We start from the raw sequence: 18763 nt of genomic DNA on the forward strand, positions 1-18763 counted from the left end.
GATGGCCTGGAATTGACTGAATTGTCACACTTGTAGAAATTTCATGGTCAGTAATGTTGTTGGTACTGTCAATAGAGTGCTGGCCGGGGCAATGAGTACTGCAAACTGCAGTGGCTTTATGAGAAGGGCCCTTCTTTTTTTACGAACTAAGTGCTGGCTAAAGGTGGTGGTCAGTCGCTTTTTACATCACTTTTACAGAGGGGATCTCCATGTGGGTGGTGGAGGAATTCAGCAACTCCTGCCTGCCATGTTGTCTCGCTGGCCTCTCCCACCAAGCTGGGGTTTCGAGCAATGTCTTTGGAACAAAGGAGTTCCTCACTAATGTTCAATAAGGCTATTTAATTGCCTTGCTTAGTTATTGAGCCCAAGTGGTATAGCTCAGTTTACAAATAAATGGTAAATTGGATGTAATGGCTATGGGGCATATTAGCAAGACCGGCGATAAAATTATCGCCGTTTTAGCGGCAGGAAACTGCCGCTAAAACCGCGATAATGGGCTTGCTAATATGCGTTATAGAATTCCAATAGAAGCCCAGGTTAGATGTCCTGCACATCTAACCTGGGCTTCTATTGGAATTCTACAAAGCATATTTGCAAGCCCATTATCGCCGTTTAGCGGCAGTTTCCTGCCGCTAAAACGGCGATAATTTTATCGCCGGTCTTGCTAATATGCCCCCAGGTTACTTAACAGTAACTTTCTTTGCTCTCAGTCTGGATCTTCTTCATCACAGTCCTTACTCTGTGAGAGTGTGTCCTCAGCCTACTGACAGGACTTGCTCATTGCGCAGGTACTGTGGCAAGAAAGCCGAACATGATGCTAATGGAAGGTTCTGGTGTTGGAGCTGCTTGAAAAAGTGGGCCCAGAAGTTGGAGAAAAACAGGCTCCAATTTACATGTGTATGTTTAGAGTGCCTTAGTAGTGTTCATTTGCTATGTATGGGAGTCCTGGGTTACAAGTCTGGGATGATAAAGGTAAAATGCACAGCTTAAGGTTTTATGCCAATAAAAGTAGCGGGGTGACAGAATTACTCTCAACTTCTATGGTTTCCTGCACCATGTGCCACAATGGCAAGAAACATTGTGGGACTGGGAGCTTTGAAGCTTTACCATTTGCAGGACTGCTTTGAGTTGGAAGAGAAGGAACGAAATAATAGGAAAAGACGTAATTTGACCAACACCCTTAGTAGAATCATGAGCGCATCGAATGTGAGCAATATATAGATGAATGAGCCATACTGGATTGGATCTTCATGTCCAAGCCATATCAAAATGTCTTGATTGTGAGGGGTGCTTTCAGATTCAGACATAACTCACTATCCTTTGAAGCAGACCAGATATGTGTTGATCCAGGTCTCTTGAAGCACTTGCTGGATATCAATTTGTTGAATACCGTATTGACTTGTCAAAAGGTAACTAATAGATTCATCATTGTCCTTCACTCTCTCACCGGCCTGTGTGCCTCATGCAACTGATCCAACTCCACTCTACTATTTATGTGAGAGATGGAAGAGGAGCACTCCTGATCTTTTATGTTTATAGGAACTATTGAGTGATTGCATGTGTGAATGAGCCAAGTTCATCTTAAGACGGAAAAAGAGAGCGGGCAGGACATTTTGAGTATAGCTCAAGGGAGACACCTGTCTCCACTACTTAGTAGATTCCCCCTCTGATAAAGACACTCATCTGGATTCTGCTGATAGTTTCTGACATTCAGGAGTGAAAGGAAATGGCACAGCATTAACTAACCTTTGTATAATTCTTTTTTTTCACTAAAGAGGTGTTTTGCCAGTGTTGTTTCCACCAAAATCTTCTTTTGCAAGATATTTTCACGCAATGACTTGTTTCAAAATTGCAGCTACTGAGCACGTTACACAAGACTTGCCAACTTTTGAAATACATTCCACAATATTTTCAAAAGAAAACAGTATAACTTCATACATCGCTAGCAACCTTACTTTAATTACAAAATAAGAATGGTTTCTAAACATCTGTTTTTTTAAACAATGACTTACCTTTGAATAAGTTCTAGCTGTTCACTTCATCCCAAAATCCAATTTCAATACTGATGGCATCGGTTTGATTGCTAGGAGCCATATTTCTATATATTCTGACTAAGATATTCTTGGACCAAGCCACCCTGTGAACTCAGTTCCACACAACCAAACCCACACAACCAAACAGTAAAAAAAACAGTCTTCCACTAAACATGAGCAACCTGTTTTAAAAGCAGCTGTAAGCAGTTGCTGTCAAATCTTAACAAACCTTTTAGTAATGGTAAAAAGCATACACTTAAATTCCCTCACACCTCGCCAAACACTGCCAGCAAAAGTGGCAGAGCCTGGGGAAACAGATCCAGAAGCCAAGGTTTTGGCAGATTCAGTGAAATCCTCTCCCCTGTCCGATGCATCCAGGAAGGTAAAAGATTGAATGACATTTGAGCTGGAGGCCTATAACTTCTTGATGATCTACCCTTCCAGTTAATACCCCATTTATGAGTTTACCTTGGACTTGATGTTGCTTGGTCGAGGTACCAGAAGTCATCCCAGACATGAGACGCGAGCCTCGGGTATGGGGTTTACTACTTGATCCAGACTATATCCAAAATGGGAACTGTGCCTCCAAGACCAAATATAAAGACTCATGCAAGAGTGGGAGTGAGGGAATGTGGTTGAGAGCTCTTGATGAGAGAGAAGGATGAGAACCAGGGAGGGGGAAATGTCAAAACCTCCAGTGGTGCAAGATTGAAAACAGACACTGGTGAGAACACGTTAAAATGGGATCCGTTATTAATCATCAAGTCCCCACAGAATCTGTTGGTTTTGGAGTCAAAGGTTCTCAATGGAACAAAGCTGGAACTCATAGCTACCAAAGTTGCTTCACCCCTACAAAAGATTTCCCACTTCACCCTGGTTCAAGGTATTACCTTTGAACATACTCACTTTTTTGGTTCTCAGAATCCTCCAGCTGGGCAATGCTGGAAGCTGTTCCTGGGAAGGGGTCCACGAGGATGGGTACCTTTACTGTGAATTTCCACTGAACCCGGTTTCAATACAGCAAAAAGCTCCAAGTATGACAAACTAGTTTTTTTTCTTGCCTGTCTAGGGTATAAACTCCCTGTTTGCCTCAGCACTTTGACCCGGTCCTCCAGTGGTTGAAAAAATGACTACGCTCAACTTTTCAAGAACTGATGGTAAAGATTGTCCTGGTCACTCTTCCCACCCTCAGGTGCTTAGGGCACAGTGCTTAATTTCAGCTAGTGGTTTCCGGCGCTCTGCAACGGCACTTAATCATCAACACTGGTGCTTTTCATGAGCACCAGTTAAGGACACATTCATTTAAGGGGAAATTAAGTGATTTGCCCAGAATCACAGGATTTTGAGCTGAGGTCGAGACTCCAACCTAGTTCTTCAATGCCAAAGTTGGCAGCTCTAGCCATTATGCCACATCCTCTCCCCACTTTCATGTTTTGTGTTTGGTTCTGTTTTAGGCGGTGCTAACAGGAGAAATGGGCTGGTGCAAGCACCCTCCTGACGAGAGCACTTATTTTTTTTACAAATTGACCTCTGCCTTCGCATGCTTCTAAGCACCAGGTGTGCCTCCAACCAAGGCTCCTGCAGGGTTCATTCATCAGTGTGAACTGAGCCCTCTTGGAGTCAGGAGTTCTTCTGTTTTTTTTTGTACCTGTATCTGGAAAACAGGAGGGCAACCAGCTGACCCTTTGAGAACAGTTCCAGTATCGGTGTTCCAGCGAGAGTCAAGAATCCTCAACATTTCTTTGTTACAGTATTTCTGTCTTCTTCTGAGGTGGTGGAGAAGTCTCGTCCTGTGCCTACCTCCTTTTGTAGCACTTTCTCTTTGCAGTAAAAATCCAGAAGCCCTAAATTCAACTAGTCATTTCTTCCATCAGAAGGGGTTGTGGGTCTTCCTAATCAAGTCCCCCTGTCAGGGTCTGTCACTGTTTCCCCCCTGCTGGGCCTTGAGCCAGAAAGTAAAAGAGGGCAAATGCACGGGACAGAGCCTGTCACCCCATTTGCATTTCGAAGTTAAAAGAGGTCGTATGAAATCTGTCCTGTCAGCAGTCTGTCAGCTGTTTCTAGTCATCAACCAGATAGCTAACCCCTGTTTAGTAGCCAGTTGTTGCCAGCACACTGTCATCCTGTCCCAGAGACCTTGTGATTATCTTCTGCAGAAGCCACTATACTCTACAGAGCGTGGGTGGTACCTCAAGCCAGGAATGTGTATTCAGCTTCTGGATGTGAGATGAGTGGCAAAACTGGTGCCACAAGTGCATTTATATATAATTACTTTACCACTAATAATAACAATAAAGCAACTTTGACTGTGACAGTGGATTTTTAAGACATAGTAACTTTGAATCACTTTAATAGAATTTTCACAGGCAAAGATAGAAACCAGGTGCTTAATTAACCTAGACTTGTTCATGTAAAATCCAGCTGGACTACACAGTGAAAAGAGCTTTTGAATATTTAGTCACGGCAAAGGCATACTTATTCTGAAATATAGTTTGCCACTTTTTTATCCATTAAGTATCCAGCTCTGTGGGCTTACAAGGCACACTCTAGCTGTGATTTATTGACATAAAAAGGTTTATTTCCACATGGAAGAGCACTTTTCTATTGCATGTGCTACTACAGCTCTTTCAAACTACAATGCAGCCTGTGCAAAGTGGTGTTCCTGGCAGACATATATTTGTGTACTATATGTGGCTGTTATAAATTCGCACTGCAGACCGTAAATGACATTTAACTTCTATGCCACTGGTGCAATTTATGTGCCATCTATCTTGTCCTTGCAGGAAAGTTAAATAGACCAATTTAGGCAGTACCAGTTCACCTAGGACTGTTTCATGCAAAAAAAAGTGTCACTGTGCACAGAGCCAGAATATCAGGAATAATACGGTCCACAAAAAGGCAAAACATTTTGGGTGACCAGGAAGGAAAGGTGACTTTTCTATGCTTATCTGCCCAGAGCTGCTAAACGTTTTTAAACAGTTGGGTGTCTTCACGCATAGCAGTCTGTATGAATAGTGAATAATTTGCATATTTTTTCAAGTCACTCTACAGATATAGATTTCACTATCACTAGCATGTTATTTTCGTTCAATAAAAAAGAAAGATTGTCCTTGCATGTATATTTAAGGTGGAAAACCAATATTTCTGTAATTATTTTATTTTTAGGTCAAATACAGAGAGTCCTGGCATAGTCTACGAGCCCAAGGATACCGACTGACCACAGAGGCAATTCCATTCCAGACAGCAAAGGCATCTGGTGATATTGCAAGTGATGTGAGTTGAGCAAACTTTGAATGTGTAGTTCTTTCAAATACTTAACAATGAAACATTGTCAGGCACCACACAGTGGTCAGGAAGGTGAGAACAAGATGCAATGTCCCCCAAATTGGCCAGCCTTAGTTCACATGACCATTGTGGTAAGTCCATCTGTAAAAGGATATTTCAGCACACAAAGATTTAATGTGTCCAGTGGCAATGGTATATGTGATAGAAGCACAGACCTTTATCTTGGCTTAGGTGGTGCATTAAAGTCATACTAAGACCCTGTTTTGTGCTATTTTTTGTGAACAAATTAGTCATATGTTTTTAAAACAGACTTTACTCTTGTTTCTGTGCATATTAACATATGCTTCTTTGATATGCAAGAGGAAACTTAATGTTTTTGAAAATTGATTTTTCTCAAAAGAAACTAGAAACTAATTTGGTGCTCTTACTTCCAGGAATATATCAAGTCACTTTCCATAGCTGTATAACTGGTAGTTTGAAATATTGGAATTATATCTAAAAAGCAGTTGGAGGATAACAGGAAAACAAAAAGTATCTTTTTCATGTCGACTAAAGCTCGATCACAGCTTGTATCTTGATAGACTGAGACCTGCAGATGAAAATTACTACCAGAGTAGTGCATGGAGTGCCATGGGTATGATCACTGGTGTTCCTAGAGGAGGAACTGTGGTTGACATTGGGCAGGAACTGAATATTTAGAAACTTTAATCCAGCAGACTGCACTGCATTGCAAGAATACTGAGCATAATGCATGTGTCCTTTGGACAATAATTCAAAAGATTGTACTGAATCTTGAGGACATTAACACATCACAGTGCACAGCATCTCGGAGACACAACCCCACTTCACGCCATCATAAGGCACCACAATGCACAAGACATAGCAGGCACAGTAATCCAAGGCACTGAACTGTATTCTGGAGGACGCTGCACTACTTGTCATCACCATTGCTCTGCACTGCATCATCAAATCACCATGTAAGACACTGCACATCACATGAAGCTGCACTACTTCCCAAAGGCATTACCCACTACACTGCATTCAAAGGATGCTAACACTGCATATGCACACCTTCCTTGGTGCACTAACGCACTGCACTGCAGTGCACCTGCTGCAGAACTGGCCAATGAGTGTGTAACTACTCAGCACTGCCTTTTGCCTGGAAGGCCCAATTAGTAGTTCCCGGTGAGCAAGGTCTGTTTCAAAAGGCGTCAGAAGTTTATTTGCATTGTACAATGTGGCTTGCGCACTTCGTTGAACAGATACTTATACAATTTCTCACAGATTGCATATGTGGCAAGAATGTTGGAGAAGCTGACAGCTTACACCATACATCTTACATTTCGTGCATACAGGAGGAGCAGCAAGACAGGTTCTGGCATTCTTTCTGAGCTCACAGAGAGTCTGGGGCCTGGCCTGCCTAGGGCCCCCTGCCTCTCTATACCAGTAAAGGCACTCCTTCAGCTAACAGGCCTTTAGCCTCTCCTGACCATGGCAGGCACTAAGAGCAGAGCCAGGTGCGCACAGCGAAAAGGGTCAGTAGTTAATAGTAGCAAAGGTTCAGCATTTCAAGGTGCAGTAAGTTGAAGAGTTCAGCGCCTCTCACAATCCAGTTCATTTAATTCATCATTCTGCAATGCATCGCGCTGTACAAACCCACTACACTGCTATGTATGTACATTGGCCTGCCACAGGACTCTTCATCACAGTGACACTAAAATGACTGCACCGCGGCATACCAACCAACCTGATCTACTTCCTAGGGTCAGGGGGACTAAACAATCATTTCCACTGTGTCCTAAATATACTAACCTATCATATTGCAATGTATCCTAGGGTCACCATCCCACTGCAGTGCCTTATATCCTAGAGGCAGTAACCTCCCATACTGGAGTGGAGAGCAAAGTGTACTACCTCATCAAAGTGCACTGTATATTTGGGAGCAACCTACCATTATGCCGTGTATTCTAGAGACAATAACCTACCATAACTGCACTGTATCCTAGAGTCTCTATCACACTACACTGTATTCTAGGTATATTAATACACCTCACTCCACTGTATCCTACGGATGATACCACACTGCTCTTTATATTCGGACACAGCATCACAACACTGCTTGGCATTCTATGGACTATCCCACTGCACTGAGCTGCCTAGGGATACTAACTCTGACCACTAACAGAATATCGGAAACAAAAATATTGTGTGGACACACTATCACGTCAAAAATATCGAGAACCAAAATATAGGGAAGGTAAGTGCAAATAGGTTTACCATTCTTAACTCCACACCTATGTACCTTGAAGATGCATATATTCTCAAGGTCCATTCATGTGGAGTTATACATAGTGAAACTTTGCTTACCTATAGAAACTTACCTTCACTATATTTTTGTCCTCAGTATTCTCGACACGATATTTTGTTACAAGGGGAACCCACGGATCTCTGGGGACCTGGGATAATCACTACTATCAAAAACAATGGTACTTAATAATGATAATTATGATTCAAAATACCAAATGGCAATTTCATATTCTCAAAAAGGCAAATATAAACAAAATTTCATAAAATAATATTCATACTGAGGAACAGTTAATATGAGTGCATACAAACATGCTCGGTGCTCTCTTTTTGAAGGTATGCACGCCATTGATAAAGCGGGATCAACACATGTATAAATGAAGCAAGAATAGCAGGGCCCATCAGAAAAATTTAATATGTACAGTCAAATAGGCAGCGTTTCAGTCCCCGGCTGAAAGGTTCTCTAAAGTTGGTCCTGGAGGCCTGGATCCATGCCAGATTTTTAAGATAACTACATTTATCTAAATGGGGATATGCTAAAAATATGGCATGGATCCAGCCCTCAAGGACCAACGTTGGAGAACACTGCCCTTGTTGATAAGGCTTAAGGAATAATCAAGCCTGAGACAAAGCTGAAGCAATGATAGAGAAGAAAGACCTTCCCATATACCAAACCACTGCAAGGCATTTGTAATAATTAAAATTGAAAAAGAAAATTAAGCCATACTCACAAGATTAAAAGTGATAGAAGAAAAGATTTAGTGGTATGCAGTTAATAAGGATATCCTTCATAGAGAAGTAGTCAATAAAGAAGAAAAAAGAAAATAAATAAAAGACGCCTACCCAGATGCCTGAAATTAAATTCGAACTCTGGCAGAAAATGGGGACACAGACAAGTCTATTGGATTCTTTTTTCCTACAGGCGGTCACTAGGGTCTCCTGTGGATACAACCATGCCCTTTTAGCAGAGCGCCTAACCTAGCGTAAGAATCAATTGTAAATACAAGAATGACTTTTCAAGATAATTGAGGCTCTCACCTGAAATTATTTGAGAATGGCTATCCTGAGCTCTCGGTGAGGTGCTGTGCTAAAAGAACATGGAATTAAAAAACAACGGTCATACATTAGACGCAGGGGACCTTGCATTTGATCCTCCTTTGTTTATATATATAAATGTGGAAGGAATTTGAAGGACCATCTTGCCCACACACCTATAGTATCACCAAAAACTTCATGAACGGTCACTGAGCATTGTGGCCTACTACCTATAAAAGGGCACTTCATATGTGGCCAATGCGGTGTTTACGACTTTTGCATAGAGACCAAATAATTCATGCATTCACGATTCACTACACCCCTTAAATCTTGTTCCAATTGCAACGCTTCCGATACAATACGTGACATTTTTTGTCTGTGCACCATGCTGTACACAGGCCAAACTCCCCAAAAGATTAAAATTTGCAAATGTCAGCATTAGATGCAAGGTCTTCACTGCTCCTTTAGTGTCACATTTTCTTGAAAAGGAACACTGGCAAGACGATTTTAGATGGCAAGTAATCAGCACCATCTCCACCTCTAAACGAGAAGGGAACATTGAATCACTTATGTACTAATCCTCCTTCTATAGCTGATTCCCCAAACCTAAGTATAGATGCCCCTACCATAGGAGAGCCTAAAACTGATGTTAACCTTATCTCTTGGAATGTAGCGGGCCTAAAGAACAAACAGATATGCAATGAGTGGGGTAATTTTATGGACACCTTTGATATCTGTTTGTTACAAGAGACATGGGCCACGGAAAACTACCAACGAGAGGGGTTTGCCTCTTTTGGCATTCTGGCTTTATCTAGTGGCAGGGGGAGACCTTCTGGAGGTCTTAGCACCTGGGTTGCAATTCACCTGGGTGCTAAAGCCAGGCAACTTCAAACAGGATCTGATGACATTTTATGTGTTCTACTGGACCTGCCTGAGAACAGGCATTTGGTTCTCCTAAATGTCTATTCTAGACCCTCCCCAGGAGGAGGCGAATCTAAGGTCATTACAGCTTTGAATGATTTTATTCTGACTTTAGATCCAGATTATTCTGTTATAGTAGGCGGCGACTTTAACTGTCAGTTTGAGCCACTTAGTCTCTCAGCTCAAAATGACCCTGTGGCGGAAGACACACATTTAAATATCCCTGACCCTATGATCCCTACGGTCAGAGCTTGGACCCCATTAGTACTCCAAATTCTTTCTCTTACCCTCTCTTTATCATTGAGGGCCTGTAATGGCCGATTTAAATCCGACCAGCCTGGACATACTACTTTTAACAGAGCTGGGCATTTGTCGATCTTGGATTATATCCTGATCGACACAAAATCATGGAATAAGGTCCTAGATTTCAGAGTGGTCGTTCGTGATGATAGTGACCACAATGCCCTTACCCTGAAATTAAAATCAGACCATTGGGGATTTTCAACGTATGCCAGTGGGGTGTTCCCTCCTTTGCAATCTTTAACTCTCCATAATAATAAACGAAGAGTCAAATGGTCTAGCATCCTCATGCGTCCTGAGAAACTGGCAGAAACTTATAGATTGGCACTTCCCTGCCTTAATGAAATGGCCGGCTTTGTGCTAGACTGCTCTTCCGCGGAAAGTTTATCCAGCCCCGTTATTATCCACACTCAGTTATCAATGAAAATTCTGGACGTTTTTTCTCGTTCAGAGGCTCCTAAGGCACCTGTGCCCAACAAGCAATCTTGGTTTACAGGTGAATGTAGGAAACTAAAAACTGAGTTGATTGTGGCAATAAAAACAAAGGATAAACTTAGAACTAAATCACTCCGTGCCCTTTATAAACAACAGACCAACAGGGCAAGGAAGTCTTGGGAAGACGATATGTGGGAGGAGCTAAGAGTATCTTTACAGAATAAGGATTTTAAGACTTTCTGGGCCATTGTTAGCAATGGAAAGAAAGATTCTGACGCCATCACTGGTTCTAATATTGCCCCTGCAGTGTGGGAAGGGCACTTCGGTGGCCTATACTCTATAGCGGATCTTAATTTACTTTCCCCAGTTGACTCTTCCCCTAATACAGCTTGTCGTGCTGCAGTTATCCCACAAATTAAAATTAAGGAGGTTGAAAATGCCATCTCTATGCTCATACCTAACAAAGCGCCGGGCCTGGACAAAATCCCAGGCGATCTTTTTAGGTCTGAACCTACGGTGTGGGCTCCTTACTTATGTGTCCTTTTTAACTCCATCTTGTATGGTGCAGAGCCACCAGTAACCTGGCGTGGCGCGGAGATAGTGCCGATTCACAAAAAAGGCTGTCCTCTACAGCCCTCAAATTATCGCCCGATAAGTCTAATTGATACGACCCAAAAACTATTCGGGCGCATAATTTTGAATAGATTGCAGGCCTGGGAAGAAGAAAATAACGTTTTAAGCACTTTGCAGGCCGGCTTTAGGAAGGGTACTTCAACCCTTGACCAGATATTTCGTCTTCAGGTTATATTCTGGAAGACTGTGAGAGTAGAGGGTGGCAGCCTCTACCTCATTTTTGTTGATCTAAGGTCAGCATTTGATCTGGTTCCGAGAGAAAAGCTCTGGGCCGTTCTGCAAATGCTCAACATTCCCCCCTATCTCTTGGATGTTTTGAAGAACTTACACAAGGCCAATTTCGCCCAGGTTAGATGTGGGAAGTATGGCGAACTCTCCGACCGTTTCCCTGTTAGACGAGGAGTTCGACAAGGATGCGTGTTAGCTCCTACGTTGTTTTGCCTATACATCAATGGACTCATAAAACACCTTTTAGCCCTCAAAGATATTGATGTTCCTAGGCTTGCCTCGGGCAAGGTTCCTGCCCTAATGTTCGCTGACGACACCCTGCTGTTGTCACGCACTCCCATGGGAATCCAGCGAATTTTAGATGGCGTTGTTGACTTCTGTGGTGACAGGGGCCTTGAGATCAACCTAGCCAAAACGAAATTTATGATTCTCAACCCTCCTAAAAGTACTCGCCCCAGCCCAGTTCTGAATGGTATCCCCCTTGAAAGGGTGAAAACGTTCACTTACTTGGGGATTACACTCCAAGAAGATCTTGGCTGGGGAGGCCAGGTGGTCAATTCTACACTCAAGTTGACCCAAACCACAGGAGGTATGGCTAGATTGTTTAGTGGCACGGTTTTTAAACCAGCGGCTCCAGTGGTAGAAATCTTTAAAACTCAAGCCCGACCTGCCTCTACCTATGGAGCAGAACTATGGGGCCATTCCAAAATAGATAGTCTAACGAGGGTCGAAAACTCCTTTATCAGGAAACTATTAAGTTTACCCCCTAGTACCCCGCTGGTCCCAATTAGACTAGATCTGGGACTGCTTCCTATTGAAGAAGTGGTGGCGGCCCGGCCTGTCCACTATTGGAAGAGACTATGGTCTAATCCAGACCTGGAAATTTTTAGAGATGAATTTCTGGATCTCTGGCCTACACTTAAACACATGAAGATTCCTTGGTTAACCCACGTTAGGGAAACTTGTTTCAAGATTGGTCGCCAGGAACTCTGGGATACCCCAGAAGGTTCCTGCCTATCTGTTTCTAAAACCAATCTTGCTGAAGAACTAAGATACTTTCATCTAACACGCCTGCACATGGATCCTAATATAGGCAGGCTGACTGAACAGTTTCTTCAGATTAAACCGAACTATGGGAGGGAGTTATTTTTGGATCTGATTTTCCCTCCTGTAGCCAGGAAATGATATGTTCAATTTAGAATGGGTACCCTACCACTCAGGTCCTTTACTTCTAGATGGGACATTAATAATAGTATTTCATGCCCTGCATGTGGCTACAAACTGGAGGATGAAATTCATATGTTCTTTGTTTGTCCAGCGTACCTTACCCATAGGAAACGTTGGGTAAAATTGATTTGTAGGAACCTTGGTTTTAGAGACTGTGTTAATGCCCTGCGAGTCTTAAAATACGACACCCATCCCCCAATTGTGTTCGCAGTTTCACGTTTTCTTAATGCTGTATGGTTTCAGCGCAGGAAACTTTCCACCAACTCTTAATAATGTGAAAATTTTAATCTGATTATTTTACTCTGTCCTGGTGGTTAAAATGTGATCTGCTTTTGCTTTTGACATATAAATTGTTGTATTGTATTCTTGCTTTTATGGCCCATGTGGCCGAAATAAAGTTTTTTTTGACTTTGATTAAAATTTGCAAATGTCAGCATTAGATGCAAGGTCTTCACTGCTCCTTTAGTGTCACATTTTCTTGAAAAGGAACACTGGCAAGACGATTTTAGATGGCAAGTAATCAGCACCATCTCCACCTCTAAACGAGAAGGGAACATTGAATCACTGCTGCACAAAGAGGAGCTTCATTGGATTTTCAAGATGGAAACTATGCATACTTGCTTAAACCGGGGAGTGGATTGGGCATCTTTAATTTGAATGAACTCCTCGGTTTAAAAAAACTTGACTTGATCGAGTTTCTTTCCCGAGGACCTTTCCTCTCCTCTTATTTAATTTTTTCTATAGGATTTTTCTTAAGTTTATATGGGTTCATGTGCACAGATACTACGTTGTTCATGCATCAGTACCTTGAATGCGCTCATTCCCTTCTTTAAGTCTCTTCCTGATTCTACACATTTTATTCTCTGTTTACCTATTTCTTCTATAGATACTTTCACATCTAATATGGTCCTCATATTAGATAGTCAGGAGACTTGAGGGCCGCCTTTATTCCCATACACTCTGGGGTGAAATGCAATTACACACCGGGTGCCACGCATATCATTGGTGATATCCCAGCAGCAATCCTTGAAGCACTGTAAGGATCTCTTGAAGCCAAACTGGTCGCTCTGCTACAGCCGTTCCTGGCTAATTTAAGTCTCTGTGCTGCCCACCCCCATTCCCTGAAGTTACTGGCTTTTTGAAGCTGGATGGCTCCCCCTTTCTTTGTGCGGTTTGCGCTCCCATCTTTGGCCAATTGGAGCATTCGCACTGATGGATGAAGCTTTTGCATTAACTGTGTCCTTTCCCCATTATCTGGCCATCCTGCACTCATTAGAAGCATGGCATCCAGTCTCTTGGAATGTGCTCTCCACCTAGTCAGTGTCACTCTTTTACTCTACCTATACCCTGTGTCAATTATCCCTGAGACTGTTGCTCACTTGGCAATTTCCCTATTGATTGACTCAGTCCCTCAAGAGTTACACCGGTTGTACTCCTGTCGATATCCCTCAACTGGACTCTGCAGCGCCCCTAGACGTCTTTTATTTACTTTTGACTTCTTTACTGACTATTTCTCTATGAAAGGCATTCTTATTAACTTCATACCACTCACTCTTTTCGTCTTTTTTGTGCAGCTTCCATTTTTATTCTTGTAAATACGGGTTAAAATATTTGCACCTATATTTACTGCACCACAATATTATTATTATTTTATTGAACTTTGGCTGTATTTCTCTTTTTGGAAATAATACATTGCCATTTGGTGTTTTGTATAATTCATAATTGTCATTACTAGGGACCATTTTTTTAAAAATAATACTTACACATGGCACAGCATAATACCGTTGCCAAGACTTCACTTTGCACTGAAACCCAGTCATACAATCATAACACAGTGTACTGTGTTCCAGCAACAAAAATCTACCACATAGCAATGTATGCTTGGAGGACTAACCCACTAGATTGCATCTCATATATGTTATGCATTCTCAGTTCACTGCATTCTGGGGAACCAACCCATCCTATTCCACTGCATCCTATGAATACCCATACATATGAGTTGCCAGGATACAGCATGACCCGAGGAAGCTACCTCAACCGCACTGCACCTTGGGGATGTGAATCCACTCTTAGGCACTGTAGTTGACAGGCATTAACTTGCCTTCTCGTTCTCTGGCTATATTCATACATAAATACCATAGAACATAGCATCATACTAAAGCACCCCACCACCCTGCATCCTAGAGACACCAGCCCACCACCCTGCAATGTATTTGATGGACCTTCACCTGCTGCACTCCAATATATGAGACTTAACCCATCACCGGATGGGTCTGGGGGCTCAGCAGAATAATGCTTCCATTTGAGGAATCTGTGTTTCACATGATGGTCACAGGTTCGAATCCCAGTAGGTCCACTAAGCCCTTAAATCTTCTCAGTTGGGTAGCAATAAACACCTGTTATTTCAGGGCCAAGAAACCCAAAGCTGAATCTGTGATTTGCCAATGCGTGTTTTTATGTTATACCACATTGCCCCTGGGAACAAAAACAAACCGGTCTCTATTATATCCTAGGAACACTACCTCACAACACAACAATGCATCAAGGAGACAGGAACCTTCAAGACTTCACTGCATCTTGGTTGTTACCCAAGAACACATTCCTTTGGCAAACTAGTCTTCTCCCAAAACTAAGCCACAAAAGGGTGGTTTGCTTGTGAATAATTATGATGTATCAACTATAATATCTAGAGCTCTTCTAGGTAGAAGAAATAGAAATGCAGATCCTTAGTACAGGAAGATCTCATAAGAAAGCGCAGCGTGCTCTTTCCATCCCTGATCATGACGCACAGGCCCTTCATGGTTAACGTCAGCGTTTTCCTTATTTTCTTGAAATATTTCTTCAAGGTGTGTCAAAGCTGTAAGGAAGGACCCACTTGCAGCTGTGTCTTTTGAATGTCATAGCCCTTCCCCACACTCAGGAATGGTAATAAATAGTGTATTGCACTCAGCACCTCTGTATGTGCACTATTGTTCTAAGTAGGCTGATGTTAGAAGAGTTCTCGCTTGAACTCGACGTATTGTGTTGTGCACATCTATTATTTGAGTTTCTCATATACCACACTCTGGCACCCCTAAAATCCTAGCCTACGCTGCACAAAATAATTGAAGCTGTACAAATACATTCAACTCACTGTTATTTCTGAAACACCTATAAGGATGTCAGCCTATACCGTTTTGTAAACTATGTTTTCTAGATACTAATTCTTCAGTATTCACAAATATGTCGTGGGTCATTTCCTACCCGAGAAACTTCAGAAATAAGCTTTGGCAACTCCAATATGTCTGCATTTGGCGGCCAGCCTTTGTGGTTTGTCAATGCTTGTTTTGAAATAGTTTTTGTTAACTCGTATTTTGATGGAGCTGCCAGGTACTCACCAAAAAGAAGGAAAAAAACTTTGTCTAGAAGCAAAAATATATTTTGGTCTAAAATAAAACACAATTTGCCATATTAGTCCTTGGCACAGAAGGGAACTACATTGTGTGTGGATGTGTTGCTTCTGAGAGAGCACATTGCTGTCGCTCACAGTCAAGTAAGTCAGTGGCTGAAGTGAGGTGACCTTTGCCCGATGCTGTAGTGGGCAAAAGAAAAATATGAATGACACAACAATAGATGGAGCGGGCTGGCTTGAATTTCCAATAACATAGTATCTCTCTCTCTCTCTCTCTCTCTCTCTCTCTCTCTCTCTCTTTCTCTCACTCTCTCTTTCTCTCCCACCCACCCTCTCTTCCCTCCTCTGCTGGTTTTCCAAGATGGGAAAGGGAAGTTAAAATATTGCATATTACTTATAGGGCATAGGAGATGGAGCTTCCCTAAGGGGAATTCTGTCTTGTGGAGGAAAATGAGGGACGCAAATGAATGTGAAAAGTCATATTTTCCTTTATCGTGTCTTATCGCATTTTTCTTTATTCTATCATCCGCTCTGGTTACAGTCCACAGGAGTGCGTATATAGGGACAGGGATCTGAATGCAAATCGATGACTAGTTTATATGTTTTTGCCCAGTTATTTGTAAATCATTGAAAGGTCAGAAATCAGTGGAAATAGTACACTTAAATCTTTGTAAAATATTTTAGCCCTCTCTAAAACCGTAAATCTAGACCATAATGTCTACAATGTGAAATAGGGTGTATTTCTTTTTCCTAGGCATAGCAAACCAAAAAAGAAAAGTGTTTAATCGTAAAATGTTCCAAGAATAAATATAAACGTTGACACATCATATACCCATGTTTGCTTCTTATCTAGTACCAGTACAAACACAACTTTGTGGAAGAGCGGGGAAAGCACATTGGAGCCCGGAGCATTCTGGATGACCCCAAGATGCTACACTGCCTGCAGGTTGGACATTTACAGAGTGAGCATCAATATAAGAAGGGATTCCAAGACACCAGGTCCCAGTTCCACCTGCCCATGGACATGGTGAACCTGGTCCATGCCAAGAAGGCCCAGGCATTGGCCAGTGACCAAGACTACAAGACAAGGTTGCATGACTACACTGTGCCATCCGATGACATGAAAATGCAGTGGGCAAAGAAAGCACATGCGTTACAGAGCGAGGTATGTTGTGGTGAAGTTATCTCTGATTACCAAGCACGTATTCTCAAGCTTGCATGCAGAAATGGTGGATTATTAGTCCATTCTTTAATCCATACACAGGAAGAAGTCACAGTAATAGAGCAAAAATACATATGAAATCCAAGCAGAGTCTAAGATGCTGAAACTGGATCACTGGAAGGGCCAGTTGTCCTTTCCAAAGCATCACTTTCTCTGTATCTACGTTGCTCCGGCCACTTCTGTTTGCAGATCGAGGTCTATGTTTGTGTGTAGCGTCATCTTCACACAATCATAAAGGTATTACATTGATATCACAGACATCTGACCCCAACGACTTTACAGGAAAATTGAATCATATGTTATTGGAAAAGTTGAGGCTGCATCACGGTACCAAACATGAATATTACAAACACCCAACAGCTAACTGATGCCCCTTTGAGTGCCAGTCATTTGCTTTTAAAACTCTCCCTTGCCACCTATTTTTCTGTCTTGGCTCATGTGTTCATTTACAGCAGAAAAATGGAAACTGCTGAAGTTACTAATTCGGAGCTTTCAGTAGCGCCTTAGTGGGAAAAAATGGAAATTACGTTATTTCCAGCACTGGTTCAACGTGTCTCCTGAATTTAGAAAATCGGCCAACCAATACTGACAACAGGTGTACCAAAAACATAAGACACCATATAGGTATATTCCTTCATTCATGAACTGTATCCATGGACATGTTGATTCCATCTGATCCGTGTCTCCATCATGTTCAGTAGGATGAGTGATAACTCCTTACATCTGCTGTGAGCAGCAATACGATTGAGTGACTTGCCTGAAAGTTAAATGATATGATGGCGTTTTATTTATGAGGGTAATAAACGTGTTTATTAAAGACATATAGGGCCCTATTTTGACTTTGGCGGTGCAGTGCCGGATCCGTCACCCTCCCACTGCACCGCCAAAGCTGTGGTTGGGGGTTTCCTTCTGTCTGGGCATTCCCACGGCGGTGCCTCTAAAAACGGGCACCGCAATGGGAACGCCAAAAAACAGTTCCTGCATGGCTTTGTTTCCTCTTCGCCAGGGTTTTCATGGAGGAGGAACTGCCCTGGTGGAGAGGAAACTCCTAATATGCTTGGGGGGACCTCAGCAGTCCTGTCAAGTATATTAATGCCTCTACACCGCCGTAACACTGCCAGGTAAACGGCGGCTGGGGCGGATCTGTGGCGGTCCGACCGCCTGTCTCATAATGAGGCGGTCCAGAGACCGCCACCCATGCTCCCCACGAGTCTGGCAGATCTATGTACCACCAGACTCATAATCTGGCCCATAGTGTTGAATTTCCGCTGTGCTTCCAGCCTGGCTTTAGAGACCCTTAGAAATCTGCTCCATGTTCATCTGTCTAAAGCCTCTTGATGGGAAAGGCTTGCTGTTGATGTTGAACCCTTAGTTGGTAGCACTACGGATACCATGGGACTCTGTCCTATTAAGTCCTAGGCATGCTACATGGAACTTTGAACTTTATTCATTCATCCACTGGCAGCTGTTGGAATGTTTAAGGCTGGGTTAATGCAGTCATGCTGCATCAGGTTCAGGAGCAATGCGGACTCTTGGTTCTGGAGCCTTTGAAGCCTGTCTGTTTGCTTTGGGAGTCGGGTGTAAACAATGATATAATGGAATAAGTCGTCCATAATAAAGGGCAGTATTCAGCGCCACCCAGTGGTGAGTGTGAAGGAGTGATGGCCTGTCAAGCATAAAGGGAGCTGCAGATTTATGCCCTTGACCTCTGTGTTACCCCGGGGAATGAAAAAGAGTTAAGGGTCAAAT

The 18763-nt window shown here is 42.5% G+C and overlaps 1 protein-coding gene across 1 annotated transcript in view; it reads left to right on the forward strand.

The window, feature by feature from the left end:
• Positions 1-18763, forward strand: part of NRAP (nebulin related anchoring protein) — a 289660-nt gene that overhangs the window by 252615 nt on the left and 18282 nt on the right. Inside the window, exons 34-35 of the mRNA XM_085603355.1 lie at positions 5199-5306; positions 16646-16957. Of these exons, the coding sequence (XP_085459481.1) occupies positions 5199-5306; positions 16646-16957 (420 nt within the window). The remainder of the gene's footprint in view (positions 1-5198; positions 5307-16645; positions 16958-18763) is intronic.

This window comes from Triturus cristatus, chromosome 1_2 (assembly GCF_964204655.1).
Source record: "Triturus cristatus chromosome 1_2, aTriCri1.1, whole genome shotgun sequence".
Lineage (NCBI taxonomy): Eukaryota > Metazoa > Chordata > Amphibia > Caudata > Salamandridae > Triturus > Triturus cristatus.